Below are 18,110 nucleotides of genomic sequence, written 5' to 3'. Positions count from 1 at the left end.
TTTCTATGTAATTCAGTACGCGGATGCCCTGGAGTCTCAGTGGAGCCAGCATTGCATCCACGCACTTCGTGAATGTGCGGGGTGATAATAACAGGCCAAAAGGAAGAACCCTGTATTGGTAAGCTTTGCCCCGAAAGCAAACCTGAGGAACTTCCTGTGAGAAGGATGGATGGACACCTGAAAGTACGCCTCTTTCAGGTCTATCGCCACAAACCAGTCCTCGGACCTGATCTGTGGGATAATCTGTTTAAGTGTAAGCATCTTGAATTTGAGCTTTCATATTGAGCGATTTAACACATGTAAATCTACGATAGGACACATCCTTCTTTGGAACAATGAAGTAGCGGCTGTAGAAGCCTGACAGCTTGCTGGGAGGAGGAACCCTTTCTATAGCTCCTTTTTGCAAGAGTGTCATAACCTCTTGTTCCATAAACAGAGACTGCTCAGGGGTCACCACTATGGGAAAGACCTCATTGAATCTGGGCGGGCGAGACCCTGTAACCCTTTTCTATGATGAGCAGCACCCATTTTGATATATTCGGTAGAAGTTTCCATTCTGCCATAAAATCTATTAAGGGAACCAGTCTCTCGAGACTGGCCTCTTTTGAGCACTTGATTCGACGTTCTGGAGCAGCGCACCGGCAGAAAACAGACGAATCAAGTCATGACCGGCTCTCCTCGGAGGGTCGGTGGAGACCGCTGCGCCCTGACGCACACCGGGTGGCAGGGTTAGCATAACGGCCCCCTGAGGGCACCAAGGGGGACGGGTGTCAGATATTCTAACACAGGACCCCCTCCGGAGGGTCTGCCCTCATGGATCCTGGCCCACAGATGTCAGGACCTCTTTGAAGCCTTCTTGGTGATAATAACGGTCCGCAGATCTGTCTTACTTCACAAAGACTTCACCTTTAAATTCCTCAGAATTTAATGTATTCAATATTTCATTTAATCCTTAAATTAAATGCAGCCCAAAACAGTCAAAAATGACAGGCTGAATATATTAGAATACAAAGAGAATTATAGCTCGTAATAGTTTGCAAGTATTATAGGGAAAGAGAGAAAGGGAAACTCCCGTCTGCTCAGTTCCCTCCAAATATATATATAAACACATTATATACACAATATAAACTACGTGCACGCAATCTATGCGCAGCCTCGGCAAACGCAAGATCCGAGCGAGCCGTATATATATATATATATATATATATATATATATATATATATATATATATTTTTTTTTTTTTTTTTTTTTTTTGCAAACTTAAAATAAGCGCGGCCACGGCAAACGCGAGATTCGAGCTATATATTCCTTATTGCAGGCTTAATCCACGCGCTGCCTCGGCAAACGCGAGATCTAAGCCTCGTGTTAGACTTTTATTCCCTCGAGAATAAAGCCAACAGGAGTGGAGATAAAAACTCCCGCTAGTGCATTTCTTTCTTTACACTCCGGGACATTTTTATGAATGAACCGTCAGCTGCTTTGTTTTTGAACTGACGTGCATGCACGATGTGTGTGAGGTGGCGAGTCCTCAGATCGATATCACAATATCCACCTCCTCAGAGCTGGCATGTGAAATACGGGTGCCTCAACCCGGGGAAGAAACCGCAGAGCGTGCTTCCACCTGGGAGACGGCACTGAACCTGGCAGGTAAGGGCAGAGAAAGGGCAACGCCCGTCTCTAACCCCTCTGTCAGATCCATTTGTGAACCCCACAAATGGCTTCTTTTCCGCGATCCGCGGGGAACACTGGAACACAGTATTCTGAGAGCGAGTTTCTTTTATAGTGCACACAGACGGCTCTCGAGAGAGAGCTGCCCGGGCTTACTCAACTCCCATTCAACTGCTGTTTCTCGCCATAATACGTGTCTTTTTTATAAATATATATATATGGATTGGTGTGAGATACTCTTGTCCTCAGACAAAGATATCGTGACTTGTTTATATGGAATAAGACAAACAACACCAAATAAGACACACGATAACATAGAGTGCTTGCTGAAGACACAGAAGCTAGCGTTCTCTGCATCCGGGTATGCTTTATAGTTTCCTGGTCCTTGACGTCACCCGTCTCTGACGTCTCGCTACGCGATTGGTTAGATACATGAGTGCTTCAGTGACGACATCACGCAGAAGGTTCCCAATGCGTTGCCACGCAGCGTCGACAGTTCCCACGAAAGGGAATCATAGTTAATAGTGAATATGTGTACTATTTACTGCCAACACTGGATTAATTTAGTATGGATGAAACTTGGCTGTCATGCTGATAATGAGTAAATCATTTTCAGTTGGACACTCTAAAAGCTATGTTGTTTCTTCATCGAGATCAAAAAATGTTCAATGCAATTAAATGCCATCTTGCCATGCATGAATTAGAGTTGTGGTTAAATATCCACAGTGCATTCTGATCACATTCAAAGCCCTGTCATCAGTTAAAACTGCAACAGTGTCGCTTCAGAGATTCAGTGTCTCTGCCACATGCTCATGCTCATCCCCATGAACTGGAGTCTGGCCAACACGGTGGCGAGCTTTCATTATACAAGTGTTTAATTTATTTATATATGAATTGAACAACATGTCTGATTAATTAGTTGTCAAACTTCTGTGCAGTGGCTTTTAGCTTTGAAAACCTCATGAAATCTAAATTGGGGCTCTGTAACTATTAGCTTTGAGGCCATCTATATGATAATGTATTTATAAAAATACAGATTTTTTTGGCATATAAAATTATCTTTCTACACCCCTGCAGAATCCTAGGTCATATCTGTTCAAAAACGTATCACATTATCGAAATATCATTTTCAAGGTAACACAAAATTTCCAATTATCCTTTTGTAGCAGAGGCAAGATAGCAGTCTAATCAGTTAGCGATATTAAAGGTGCAGTCAAAAAAGTGGTCTACCGCTGTGAAGGAAAGGATGGTGTGCTGGGTGGAATGCAGCAGACGTACAATAATCGTTTTACCTCAGTTACCTTGTTAAGCCAAAATCGAAATCGAAAAAAAAAAAATGATTAATCGCACAGCCCTACTGCGTAATGCAATCTCCTGACGCATATCGAATGACAAATTAAAAATTACAGATAAATGTAAAACTATTTATTTAAGATGTTGGTTGTATATATAGAAACAAAATATTTTACTTATAAGTAATTTGACAGTGTAGGGAGTCTGACTGTATTACATAATTCACAGTGTTTCACGGGAGCGGCCAGGCGCTAAAGAGTTCTTTTGGCTTTGTTTCTCTGATTGGTGGAGATTTCTTCGCAGAATCATGGGTGATGCAGTTTTTGACCAGGAATTCAAGAAAATTATGCTTATTGATGGATTCAGCAAAAGCATTTACCATCGATTAACAACCTCAGAGATGTCTGTCTTTAATTGTTTAGTTATCTTAAAATTAATGTGATTTGTAATTCTGGAACCCAACTGTTGCACTCTGTAAGAATTTTCTTTAGGGACAGAATTCTGCCTTCGAGATGAATGGGCAAACTAACAAAGCACCCTTTCCAGGTATTTTAGATCTTCTTGCCACCTGCTATACTGATATCAAGTTTCAAATCATGATTTTGCTCAGCTGTAAACTAAAGACTTTTATAGAAATATATCAGGAAGGAAAATTGCAGACGTCAGACCATTTCAAAGTGTCTGTAGATTTTCCCAGTTGGCACAAATAGTAACATTTTCTCTAGTAAATATGCTTTTTTTATAGCTAGGGCTGAATTGTATTTTGTTGAGAACTATATTCTGAGTAATGTTTACCAGCTCCGCACTCTGTTTATTCATTGTATTTAAATCAAATAATCACATTTAACAGCTCCCTTCAGTGTAACTGCTTCAGTTCATTATGTTTGCTCTTGACTCCAGCCTGCCTAAACTCCCAGCCAATGGCCAAACAAATTAAATCCTTAAAACGCCACCATAACATCAGTGAAGCCAGCATAGTTGCCTTTGGCCAAATTGGTCAAGGGTTTGTTTCCCTGACAACAGTTTCCCTAAAAATTCAACGCAAAAGCTCTTAAACACCACAGTCGGGTGAATGATAGCCAAATATGCAAATATAAAAGAAGCTCATATATTTTCATGCTGGTTTGCGGTTGTCTTTTTTTTTTTTTTTTAATAGTTGAAGGCTTTGGATTCTAATAATCTGAGCCATCACTCATATTTTCATTTGACTCCCTCCCACTAGCCTTTGTTCTCACTTATTTTTTCATTTGTCTAGGAGATGTGATCCCCGGAGGTATGACTCTAAATGAGAGCGTACCTGCATATCATTACATCGTTCTCCAAATCGTCCTGCATGACATGGGGCCTGCTTCCCTTTTAAGCACCCTCTCCTATAATTCATTGGTACTAGGCTCAGCATCTGACTGAATCCGTTAGTCAAGGGCTACAGAATCGAGCTGAGATTGCAAACGCATGTGATTGGGAGAGAGTTGGAATAGATGAAAATCTCACCAGACAAACCAATCCTCAAAGCCTGTTACCTTGAAATAAAAAGTCCAGCCCTCCCAGAGTGCAACAGCAGCCTGTGGTTAGTATAACAGGTACTGTGAGGTGCTCAAATCAGCAGATTTTTCTCCTTCTTCCCTTCTGCCTTGGCCAAATCCAGTGAGCCATCAGCTTTCCAGAGTCAATTTACTTTTTCCAACTCTCACTGCAGTACACTCAAGCTCAACGAGCAATAGATAGAAGTAATGTAATCATAAAAAGCCCACTCTGGACTCAAACATGTCTTACGCTTTGTGCTTATGTTTTTGGCCTCTTAGGTTTGTTTAGATGTCTCATCAGGGGCACAAGTTCCCTGCAAGCCTTGGTGCGCAATTGCTTATGTTTTGATAAAGTGACTTTGAGCAGATTGTGGAAGATATTTCTGCAGCCAGGCATGACGAATGCAGATCAAGAGTTTCCTGCCATTAGTGGGTCTCTGAAAATTTCTTAATTATCATTATGGAAAATGGTAATGTTTCATGCATCATGTTTGAATGGAGAAAAGGGGGAAGATAGATTTATAGAATCTCCCAGAAAGCAAAAGAGCTCTTCAGTTTATAGTCCTAAAACTTCGAAGAGAAAGAAAAGAATCCTGAAAAAATATATCAGTTTCCACACAGCTGTTTTAAACATTGACAATAACACAAAATGTTACTTGAGCAACCAATTAGCATATTAGAGTGATTTCTGAAGAAAAGTGTGACACCGAATAGTTACTTTTTAAAACATATTAAAATTGGAAACAGTTATTTTAAATCTAAATACATTTAATTTCATAAATAAATGCAGCCTTGGTGAGCATAAGAGACTTCTTTCAAAAACAAAAAATCTCACCAACCACAGCCTTTTCAAAGTTAGTGTGAATTAACAGTTACTTCAACTGTAAATTATAAAATGGTTTTGTGGATTACAATTACCACAAGGATCTGAGTTTGTGTAATTTATTTTGTAGAATGTGAAAGTCTCTTCAAGTAATGTTAGACCTTGTTTTACTCATAAATTGAAAAACGCTGTTCTAAATACCAAATTCCCCGATGGGAATGCTGACCCACAGTGAATCAGCCTTCCAGGTAAGCCTACTAACCGACATCATGACTGAACAGATCTATTATTTTTGGAGGTAAATCGAGGCCGATCATAGCTTGATTGCAGTTTGATCACAACTAGCAGTTGCGCTGATATCAACAGAAAAATTAAGGGTTAATTTACTAAAATCTAAAATGTCAAGCAGCTTTAAAGTGGTGTTTGCAATTTTGCCTAGTTCTACATTTTAAAAAATTACTTTTTCTTGAACCTTGAGGATGACAAGGAAAGATTCTCTATTTAAATATGTGACAGAAGATTTTTTTTTTATATGTCTGTCAGTGGCATCCTCACTATAGGTTCAGAATCTTTCATTTTCCCCTCTGCTTGTTTCACAACTCCCAACATTTGAAATCAGCTTAATTTTCTCCCCTTTGCTCAACAGAATCATCTCCGATAAGGCTTACATGCTGAGATTCCTGCTCCACAATACTGATGTAATCAGAACGTGTGCTTGATGCCCAGATAGCTGGTGTTTTTTCTGTCTTCCTCCCTGTCTCTGTCTTGTTCTATCTCAGCATGTAATTATGTTTAGTGTTGGGTTATTTCTGAAATGTAATCCGGTAGAGACTACAAATTGCATAACTAAAATAATGTTTTAGACTAAAGCATTAATCCACCAGTGGCATTGCATTACAGTGGTTTTACCATGGTGTGTAAGGTGTGTTCTTACGCATGAGCCATATAACACTAATGTTCAGTATTAATAACTGCAAGTTAATATTCTCAAAATGAATATTCATTTCTTATACTGTTCAGTACATTAGTGAAAGACCGGCAAAAAACATAAAAAGTTTGTGCCAAACACCTAGGAAAATAAAAAAGACACTTTGGTGATAAGTTAAAAAAAATTAGAACTATTAAGTCCAACGAGAGGAGAAGCTCACACACATAATTGTAGGAAATTTCTTACAAAATGCTTTTATTCAAAGGCCAAAATAAAAGGCCAGCAATAAAATGGTCTGCAGTAGGAGATTTTAGATCTTTCTTCATTATGTGTGCAAGCTTCTTCTCTTGTCATACTGTACATTTAAAATGTATAATTCACTTGTAATTTTCACTTGATTTTTTTTTTTGAGTTTTTTTTTTTATCTAGTTGGAGAAATAGTATAGAAATTTAACATCAGCAATGCATCATATTTTATATGCCATAATGCAATAATATGCAATTATACAGTGGCACGAAAAAGTATGTGAATCCCTTGCAGAATCTGTGAAAATGAGAATTATTTTAATAAAATAAGAGGGATAATAAAAAATGCATATTATTATTATTTGCATTTAGTTCACGAGACAAAACAATAGCTGAATTTATTAAAATAACCCCTTTCATAAGTATGTGAACCATTGATTCTCAATACTGTGTGTGGTTACCTGATGATGACTGTTTTTTGGTTTGTGATGGTTGTTCATGAGTCTCTTGTTTGTCCTGAGCAGTTAAACTGAGCTCTGTTCTTCAGAAAAATCCTCCAGCTCCTGCAGATTCATCAGTTTTCAAGCATTTTTGCATATTTGAACCCTTTCCAGCAGTGACTGTAGGATTTTGAGATCTGTGTTTTCATACTGAGGACAACTGAGGGACTCAAACACAACTATTAAAAAAGGTCCAAACATTCACTGATGCTCCAGAAGGAAACATGATGCATTAAGAGCCGTGGGGTGAAAACTTTTGAACAGGATGAAGATGTCACAATTTTTCTTATTTTGTTTAAATATCATTGTTTTTCATTTAGTACTGCCATTCGGAACCAACAGAAGATACTTGCATGTTTCCCGGCAGAAAAATTAAGTACAATTTACCTTGATATTTGAATTCAAAAGTTTTCACCCCTCGGCTCTTAATGCGTCGTGTTTCCTTCTGGAGCATCAGTGAATGTTTGAACCTTTTTTAATAGTTGTGTTTGAGTTGTCCTCAGTATGAAAACACAGATCTCAAAATCATACAGTCACTGCTGGAAAGGGTTCAAATATGCAAAAATGCTTGAAAACTGAAGGATCTGCAGGACCTGGAGGAATTATCTGAAGAACAGAGCTCAGTTTAACTGCTCAGGACAAACAAGAGACTCATGAACAACCATCACAAAACATAAAAACAGTCATGGATCATCAGGTAACCACACACAGTATTGAGAATCAATGGTTCACATACTTATGAATGGGGTTATTTTAATAGATTCAGCTATTGTTTTGTCTTGTGAACTAAATGCAAACATCTTTTATGTAAAATATCTTACTTATGACAGTACTAAACAAAAAATAACATGCATTTTTATTATCCCTCTTATTTTATGAAAATAATTCTCATTTTCACAGATTCTGCAAGGGGTTCACATACTTTTTCATGCCACTGTATGCAATAATTTTCAACTTACTGATATCTGCCCAAAATTTAAATTTGTATTTTCCCCTGTGTCTTATTTTAAGTTGTTTCTGCATACCTTTCCCAAACCCTTGGCATTGCTTGACCTTAGTTATGTCAAAGAACTTACACTGACAAGAAGTGGAACTCAAAAGAATGTTCCATTGCAACACCAGCGCCCAGTAGCAGCCCTACACTTCCGCCATTTTGGGGTGAAAGCGACTCGCAGTCTACTAGTTTCTATGGCAATATCAGCTGCTTTGTTAAAAAAAAAGTACATTAAAGCTAAAATCCAACCTGAATGATGACAACACAGAATAAAATACTATCACTAGTGATCATCAAATCCTTTTAACAGTTTATTTTGACTTTGTGTCAATTCCTCTTTTGTCCCGAAAACCTTTGCTCTCTAGAAACCCAGTCAGTTTGGGTTAAAATTCTTTGAAGTTCAAGTATTAGCATTATAAAAACTGAATTAATACCAACATATTAAGGACATATTAATTAAATTAAGGACATGCATCAGAAAAATTGTGAATGTTGGACAATAAATATATAACAGAATATAGCTTGACAGTAAACTGTTTTTGCAGTGTTGTCTTATATTAATATCCATTAAAGCAAGACTATGTAAACAAAAAACACAGCACTGTGTCCAAAAGTGGAAATTATGGGATAACAGACACACAGCAATGCATCGTGTTCTATGAGGTCATTATGTTTGTAGCGTGATCCAGCGGATTCAAATGTATGTTTCAGACCTAGAGGAGTAATTTACTATTATTACTACACTAGATCTGAAATATTTTTTACGTTTTAATCCCCTGATCGCTACAAACATGATGATCTTAACTTTATTAATTATTATTTTATTAATTTACTATTAATAGTAAATATGTAAAGTTGCAAAAAAATGGAAATACTCAATAAAGTAGGCTAACTATGTTATCTCAGATGAGTATGTTAATGGTTGGATTCCATAACTGATAACATAAAACACATATAGGCCAAGGCAATACATCTACCCTAGGTGTCATAAAATTTACTGAATTTGAAAAAAAAATGTTCTATTGTCCTGTAGGCATTTTCACCAGGGTTGCCAGGTTTTCACAACAAAACCTGCCCAATTGCCCCTCAAAACTAGTCCAAAACTAGCCTTTCAGGGGAGCTCCAACAGTAAAAATTGCATTCCGGGGGGTAAAATCCACATTTTTAGTGGGGCTCCTCTGGTAAAATTTGCATTCAAGGTGCTAAATATCACATTATTTGGGGTCAATTCAACCCACAGTCATGAAAATCAACCCGCGGCCACAGTGTAAAAGTAGCCCAATTCCGCGGGAAAACTGGCCCCAAAATGGCTGCCGCGCTGCCGAAGCACCACCTAGTGGCTGTTACCCAAAAAGCATCAGAGTTTTGCCTCTTGGGTTCCATACTCTTTGGTTAGGGTTATAAATAGGGTTACAGTTTTTTCTTTTTTTTCAGTGCCCGACTGTAATAGTATTAGGGTATCCATATCGACCCAGGCATAACACCTTCAGGTGGACTAAGATGTGCTTTGGCTTATTGAGTGTCTTTCTATCAGGTGGCTACAATTGAAAGATGTGTACAGTGGTCCTACTTGGCTTTAAGTGACAGTGTTTAATCCCAGAGACTGAACACTACCTACTCATTTAATGTATGCAGTGTGGGCACTCTGAATGATTACCATTATCAATGCTATCAGCTCAGCAGTTGGCCACTATCCTGTGAAAAACTCCTACTTCACTTACAGTAAGTTTTTTTTTATTGGCAGCTGAGAAAATTCAATTATGATGCCTCAAAACCTTACTATGTTAACTTTCCCTGAAGGCCAGATTCTGAAGTTGGGACAGTTTTCCATACTAGAGCATGTCCTATATTAGTTAACAGCTCCCGAATTGCCACTTACCATGCGCATATGTGCCGTTGTCAGCATGTTTTTCAGTTACTTGTTCAGAGTCTTATCTAAGCCATCTAACTCTCAATAAATCGATATGGAAAAATCAAGGAAGTGGTGTAGAGTCATTCTGAATGGACATCAAGCAAGCACAAAAAATAATAATAACAATAATAATAATAAAAAAGGTTTCCGGTGTATATTTGTGACCTTGGACCATAAAACCAGAAGGGTCAATTTTTTGAAGATTATTAATTTATTGAGATTTATACCCCATCTGAAAGCTGAATAAATAAATTTCCATTGATGTATGGTTTGTTAGGATGGGACAATATTTGGCCGGGATACAACTATTTGAAAAATCTAAATATTGAGAAAATCTCCTTTAAAGTTGTCCAAATGAAGTCCTTAGCAATGCATATCCACTAACAAAAATAATTTTTTGATATATTTATGGTACAAAATATCTTGATCTTTAATTAATATCCTAATGATTTTTGGCATAAAAGAAAAATCAATAATTTTGACCCATACAATGTATTGTTGGCTATTGCTACAAATATACCCGTGTGACTTATGACTGGTCCAGGGTCACATTTGAGTGTGAGTTTAGAGCTCAGGCTTTGATTCTTGTATCTTCTGCTGACCAGAGTCTGCTTATGAAGAATAATGTAACCATAATAGAAAACCCTGGGCCTTTTATAAAATTAGACACTAACTCAAATGAAGAATGATCTCCTCCCACACATTAATCATTAAGAAGATAGAAAGTTATAAACCTTTTTCATGCTGTAATATATTTTCTGGTCTGTATTCTAATGAATTACTAATTGAAGCACCATATTTTTAGTCAAAATATTTAAGTATAGTGTTTAACTAGTTATCTTGCAGTCAATCAAAATGTGCTTTGAATAGGAATGAAACAATTGTAAGGCTGTCTGGAACTGTTGTTTGATAAAGAATAGTAACAGAAGCTTGAGTGTCACCTCTTTTTTCCTGTCTTAACACTTTTTGTAATGCATGATTTCACTTCATATCCTGAAACTATATCACAGTTTGGTCTTTTTTTGTGTGTGTGAACTTGGCAGCTCAACCAATATTTTGAAATGGATTTTTAGTCTATACTGTATATGGCAATGCATGTGGTATAGGCACCTTTACGTAGATGCTTTTCAGTGAGACAACAGTCTTGACGTCCTTCTGAAGGTTTTAAATAAAAAGTCAGAGCTGTATCAAAATTGTACTCAAAATATTCAATTTTAACTCTAGCAAATTATCTTGTCTCACCTGCTAATTAAATGCAGTTTAGGATGAACATATGCTAATTTTAGAGAATAAGAGGAACTGATCCAGCAGAAATGAAACAATTTAACACATTCTCTCTTTTCAGACACAGTCATGAATGGATTTTAGAGTTATTTTTGCTTAGAGCGCTGAGATTTTAATTTCCCCACACAAAATTGTTTCTACTTGTATTATCTAAACATGTGTGTGTGATTGGGTCTTGTAAACTGAGTGGGTTGAGCAATATTGCTGTAAAAAATGATTAGATACTGTATGTCACTACAAGCTTGCGTTCTTATTAGTAATTGGCTCTTAGGACTAGGGGGGTATGTATGTTCAGGCACTGCCTGCTTATGAAATGATCGTGTGTCTCTATCTTGTTAGCGCTCTTCCTTCTGCGCTAGGATACAGAGACTGTTTCTAGGCGCAGACTGTTTCAGCCTGTGGAGCTTTCCTTCTTCAATGTACAAGCTACCATATCTGTATATATATCTAGTTTACTGTGTCCTCTTCTATAATACTGCATTTTAATTTTGACCAGAAATCGTTCCCTTGGAATTATAAGGTTCTATTTGCGTTCTGAGCAGTTTTGATATATTGAGCTTCAAAGTTTTTGCATTCCATATAGCAAAAATTATATGGGCAACAAGTTTCTTTCAAACAAGAAAATGACAAGGACCCTAAATGTATTCTAAATGTACAATATCAAGATTTTTGGAACGGGTCAAATGCAGATAGAACCTTCTATTTCTAAAAAAACACTTTTCACTTGGTTTAATTATAGGGTTCTATCTGCCAAAAAATTAAATGAAGCAATAATTTTCAAGAAACACAAACAGTTTACTTATAATTTGTTTTAAAACACAAAATTAGTGTTGTAACAATGTGTTGACATGCATGAGAAAGTTAGATTTAATAATTTTGTCCAGTGCAGATGTTAAATTTAGGTAGGAATATAGTGGGTAATTTAACACATTATTGCAGGAACCATTTAAGTTTAAGTTTCCTTTTTAGACAGAAAGCAGCTACTGTAATACATCTGAGCAGGACTTTATTCCACAGAAAGTGGGACAAGTAAAATAACTCCTCAGCAATCAGATACACAAAACACCCAAAAAGACTGTAATTCACTGGAATTTGGCCTGCTGTCATTGACAAGATCATAAATAAAATTTGTTTTCTAAAAAAAAGTACCAAAATGTACACAACTTAAAAAAGAAACATCACATAAATGTAAATAAGTTGTCACAGAATATGAATATGTGAATAACTCAATTTTTTAAAAATGTCAGATAGAATCTTATAATTCCAAGGGAACGAAATGCCAAAAGCAAATATCAGAGTGAGTGTGAGGGTTATCACCAAAATTAAACAAAAAGTAATAAAATGCAAATAATTGCTCCATCACACAATAGTGTGTGCGTTTCAGAGGAATATTGTGATGCCAACTGGCCACAAAACCAACAAAATTTAATGTAAGCCAATGCATCATGACAGCACTCAGACCAAAGCACATTAGCAACAGACACTTCCGCATCACAGACAGTGAACAACGATCATGGCATTTTGGAATCCATCACCAGCACAAACAAGCAATGTTGATAATAAATCTTAGACTGGCACAGTAGCTGATTAAATGTACGTAACAGTCTGTATTAAACTTATGATTTGGGAAATTACAGCAAATGTGCATGGTCACTAAGTTAGGAAATTTACAGACTGACCCATACTTCTGCAAAATAACTGTTTTCTCAAATAAAGCTAAACATATATAAATTAGTGGCAGCCAGAATAAAAGTCATGTATTAGATCACCTATTAGATTTTAAATAACTTGCCTAACAATTCAGTAAAAGCTTTAGCTTCTTGGTTACTTTAAAAAGCTTTGGCTTTCTGCACAAAATTAAGCTCTGGTGTAGGTCTTCCTTTGCCGATAAACTCCAGCTTTTCTTTAAAAGTCAATCTCGAAAACGGTGTGGATAATAAATTATTAGTTTCCATAGAGAATAACACTAGCTATTTTATCAATGTTTTTTTTTTTTTTCAATGGTGTTCCCCATAGCAGGCAGAATGCATTATAAACTTATTGATAACAAGCCCCACCTGTTTAGAGGAATGATCTTATTGGTCAGAAGAATATCAGAAGAATACTAATTTTGGGAAAAAATGTCTACACAACAAACTCAAACTGAATAGGCAAACCTGAAGGGTTTATTTTAGTTTTAAAAAAGATTTAGATGTTTATTGTCAAATTATAAATTCTTAAAATAACATTAGAACCAACAACATTTTATTAAAAAAGACTATTTTACAGTAGTTTAGGCCAATTACAATATATTGTAATATATTAGATATTTGATGAGTTGATATACTGTAAACATTTTAATTTCATGCCAGAATATTATTCTATATTTACCAGTCTTTAACCTAATGATCAAAATTTCAATTATTTTATTGCTGCCATGACCAAAATATTTAAATAGTTTAAATTTGTCAATTTTATCTATAAATAATAAATAGAATTTAACTATTATCATTTATAGCGTGATAATAGTTATCATGGTTGGCCAAAATGTTAATATCATTGCTAATATCTACTTTATTTTATTTTAAATCACGTTTCTTTTTTTAATCTGCTTTAATCAAATAATGGCTTCAATTCATATTCTGTTCAGTACAGAATAATATTTGGTTCAATGGAAGTTTCACTATAATTTTCTGTACTCATGGAGCATGTAATTTTTTTGCTAAACATTTTATTTGACAGAGAGACAAAAGAAAAAAATTGCTGGTTTACTGCCATTTTTCTGTGAAAATGCCCATCTGATTCTTCCAAAAGGCTAGATGTGATATTCTGCTTGTTTCCAAGAGAAAGACACGGTGTCTGCAATTGAATGCATTTGTTATTTTTTTAGGTAGCACTTTTGAAAAGAAATTTTATGATTTTAACTTGAATTAATCAGTCTGGTGTAGCATAGCGTTCAGTGAATCTTTTATGCTTTATTTCTTTGATTTTTTTTTCTTCTTCTCTGTCTTTACTCTTTATCTTTCTCTCTCTTTCTCCCTTTTTATTGCTGCCAAAAAGAATAATATGTTAGTCCCACAGGAAAATAGTCTTTGAGTAAACTTTTACTCCCACCTTTCTTTACTGACATTTTGCATTACTCTTCTCAGTATCTGGCTCCCCTGAAACAAAACAAACTGACTCCACTATAGTAACTAAATATTCATGAGATGATTTGATTTATTATGGGTGATTATATTAAAAGAATAATAAAACAAAGTTAACTTTCTGTATACAAATGCAGTAGAACATAACGCCAAACTCAATCTATATTCACTGACAAACCCTTTAAATAAACCAAGAGATACTTTGTTGCACAATGGTATATAAGCATCTTTCTGCTGTGCTGTGGTGTCTGCCTTAAGCACCAATAGCATTTGTCTGCCACCAGCTGTCACAAATCTCCAGCATCTCTTTCTCTCAGACTAGCGCTGTGACGCAAAATCAATGGAGCCTCTTGGGTCCTTCCATCACCCCAAATATCTGCAGTGAACTGCTGGTTGAAGGCATTCAATAAGAGTCCAGTTGCCTGGAGATGGGATTGCAGAATAGGGCGTGGAGACAAATGACTCTTGCTTTAGAGCATGTAAGAGCTTGCAAGTAGCTAGGCCGGGTTTAGAGTTCTTACTGTTTGATAGATGGATGAGTGATGTCTTTCCTGTCTTCTCCATTATTTGGCAGTTATCGACAGTCGGATGCTGATGGAAGGACTGCAGAGATTTGGTTCCATCCCAACGTATCTTCCAGTCCGATATCAGGTGTTAAACGCAGAGTCTGCCTTCTTTCTGAAAGAGGCCAACCAGGACATCATGAGAAACTCCAGCCTGCAGGTTCGTACAGAACTTTTCTTTATCCAACAAGCCAGAAAGACGCCGTCGGTCAACGCCAGTTACGGACCGCTGTATGTGGAACAGCCCGTGCCCATGGAGCTTCTGGGCCCGGGACTCTTCAACAACCCTTCATCCACGTCCCCATCATCCACTTCCTCTCCACTCTTTAGTTTTAACTGGAAAGTGCAGACTTTCATTATCAGTGAGCGAATCCACCCCAGTTGGCCAAAGGTTCAGGTTCTCTTCTACTTAGTAGGCCGGGACTGGGACGACTACAGTGCCGTGGACAAGTTGCCATGTGTAAGGATGTTTGCCTTCCATGAAACCCAAGAGGTACGAGGCACCTGTCGTCTGAAAGGGGAACTCGGACTGTGTGTGGCTGAACTGGAGCCGCTGCCTAGCTGGTTCAGTCCCCCTAGTGTCATACCAGGTCGACAGAGGTCTCCCGAGCTGGTTGAAGGCACTCCGGTGGAGCTGTATTACATGCTACAATCCACTGACACTGGGGAATGCAGCTCGGAGGACTCCCGCAAGACCAACTCCATCCGCACTGGCCAGCTGGGTCCGGCTGGTTACTTCTCAGGGCCCACACCTATGCGCAGGATCGGCAGTGTACGGCTGTTCCAGCCACTCTCTGAGCTGCGTTTGGACAGTAATTTTGTGGTGATGGTTCCCTCCAGACCCATCAGGCAGAGGGAGACGGTTTCAGCCTTCCTCGCTGTCTCCACCCTTTCATCAGTAGAGATCTTCACTTTAAGGTCAGTGACCCCCGCTAGTAATACTTTTACTATATTTATTTATTTATTTACTAACTTGATAGCTGCACTTGAAAGCCATTGATTTTATGGGGAAAAAAAAACACATCTGACATTTTGACTATTACACAATATCTCTTTAAATGCAAAAAAACCCCCCAAACAAACAAAAACAACAACAACATTTTTTACCTGTAAAATTTTACCTGGAATTTAAGGCTGCACAATATTGGAGAAAAAGTGACATTGCAATGTTTAGGTACAGAAATTGAATAATCAAATGTAAAATAACACTGCATAGTCTTGACTGTATAAATGAAATATAATTAATCTGAAAGCTACAAAAGTGATTTTTCCCTTTGTCTTTTGTTGTTTGATTAACATTCATGACACAGAAAACAGCGGGATATTAGGCTGCTGTCACTTTAAGAATGAATGCATGGATCCAAAATACTGTTACACATCTGGTTTTCACTCTCAATTGTTTAGTTCACCTAAGCCATAAGCAACTGTGTTTACGGGGATACTCGATGGTTTATGAGCATTTGTTTTCATGTATGCGTCCGTTCAGGCACAAATAGATACAGAATAGAGCACCATACGGTGTTCACGTGCAAATGCGGGGCTCGGTGTGTTTGTGTGCGCACCCTATTGACTTCTTTGTCACGTCTTTGTGCACTCAAACGGTTTAAAATCACTTGAACGTTTAAACTGACAGGACCTAAAACACGTTCAAATGATAAACTTTCATTGTATGATGGTCAAATTTTGCAATTAATCTGAGAAAGACGTGCGTTTTGAACCGTGTTGTCTGGTCTGTTCGGATTAACGATCCCTATACTTGACATCGCACATCCTGCGATGTGACTATGGTGGATCGATGCTAAAAAGATACAGTGGGTACGGAAAGTATTCAGACCCCCTTAAATTTTTCACTCTTTGTTATATTGCAGCCATTTGCTAAAATCATTTAGGTTCATTTTTTTCCTCATTAATGTACACACAGCACCCCATATTGACAGAAAAAAAACAGAATTGTTGACATTTTTGCAGATTTATTAAAAAAGAAAAACTGAAATATCATATGGTCCTAAGTATTCAGACCCTTTGCTGTGACACTCATATATTTAACTCAGGTTCTGTCCATTTCTTCTGATCATCCTTGAGATGGTTCTACACCTTCATTTGAGTCAAGCTGTGTTTGATTATACTGATTGGACTTGATTAGGAAAGCCACACACCTGTCTATATAAGACCTTACAGCTCACAGTGCATGTCAGAGCAAATGAGAATCATGAGGTCAAAGGAACTGCCTGAAGAGCTCAGAGACAGAATTGTGGCAAGGCACAGATCTGGCCAAGGTTACAAAAAAATTCTGCTGCACTTAAGGTTTCTAAGAGCACAGTGGCCTCCATAATCCTTAAATGGAAGACGTTTGGGACGACCAGAACCCTTCCTAGAGCTGGCCGTCTGGCCAAACTGAGCAGTCAGGGGAGAAGAGCCTTGGTGAGAGAGGTAAAGAAGAACCCAAAGATCACTGTGGTTGAGCTCCAGAGATGCAGTCGGGAGATGGGAGAAAGTTGTAGAAAGTCAACCATCACTGCAGCCCTCCACCAATCGGGCTTTATGGCAGAGTGGCCCAATGGAAGCCTCTCCTCAGTGCAAGACACATGAAAGCCCGCATGGAGTTTGCCAAGATGGTGAGAAATAAGATTCTCTGGTCTGATGAGACCAAGATAGAACTTTTTGGCCTTAATTCTAAGCGGTATATGTGGAGAAAACCAGGCACTGCTCATCACCTGTCCAATACAGTCCCAACAGTGAAACATGGTGGTGGCAGCATCATGCTGTGGGGGTGTTTTTCAGCTGCAGGGACAGGACGACTGGTTGCAATCGAGGGAAAGATGAATGCGGCCAAGTACAGGGATATCCAGGACAAAAACCTTCTCCAGAGTGCTCAGACTGGGCCGAAGGTTTACCTTCCAACAAGACAGTGACCCTAAGCACACAGCTAAAATAACGAAGGAGTGGCTTCACAACAACTCCATGACTGTTCTTGAATGGCCCAGCCAGAGCCCTGACTTAAACCCAATTGAGCATCTCTGGACAGACCTAAAAATGGCTGTCCACCAACGTTTACCATCCAACCTGACAGAACTGAAGAGGATCTGCAAGGAGGAATGGCAGAGGATCCCCAAATCCAGGTGTGAAAAACTTGTTGCATCTTTCCCAAAAAGACTCATGGCTGTATTAGATCAAAAGGGTGCTTCTACTAAATACTGAGCAAAGGGTCTGAATACTTAGGACCATGTGATATTTCAGTTTTTCTTTTTTA

The 18,110-nt window shown here is 37.8% G+C and overlaps 1 protein-coding gene across 1 annotated transcript in view; it reads left to right on the top strand.

Annotated features, from left to right (window-relative positions):
• The window catches only part of si:dkey-112m2.1 (transmembrane protein 132C), a 182,401-nt gene that overhangs the window by 47,050 nt on the left and 117,241 nt on the right, over positions 1 to 18,110 (top strand). The window contains 1 exon segment of the mRNA XM_067375380.1: positions 14,872 to 15,778. Coding sequence (XP_067231481.1) covers positions 14,872 to 15,778 — 907 coding nt within the window.

The sequence above is a fragment of the Chanodichthys erythropterus genome, chromosome 22 (genome assembly GCF_024489055.1).
Source record: "Chanodichthys erythropterus isolate Z2021 chromosome 22, ASM2448905v1, whole genome shotgun sequence".
Taxonomy (NCBI): Eukaryota; Metazoa; Chordata; class Actinopteri; order Cypriniformes; family Xenocyprididae; genus Chanodichthys; species Chanodichthys erythropterus.
This window is presented reverse-complemented; position numbering and strand designations above follow the sequence as displayed.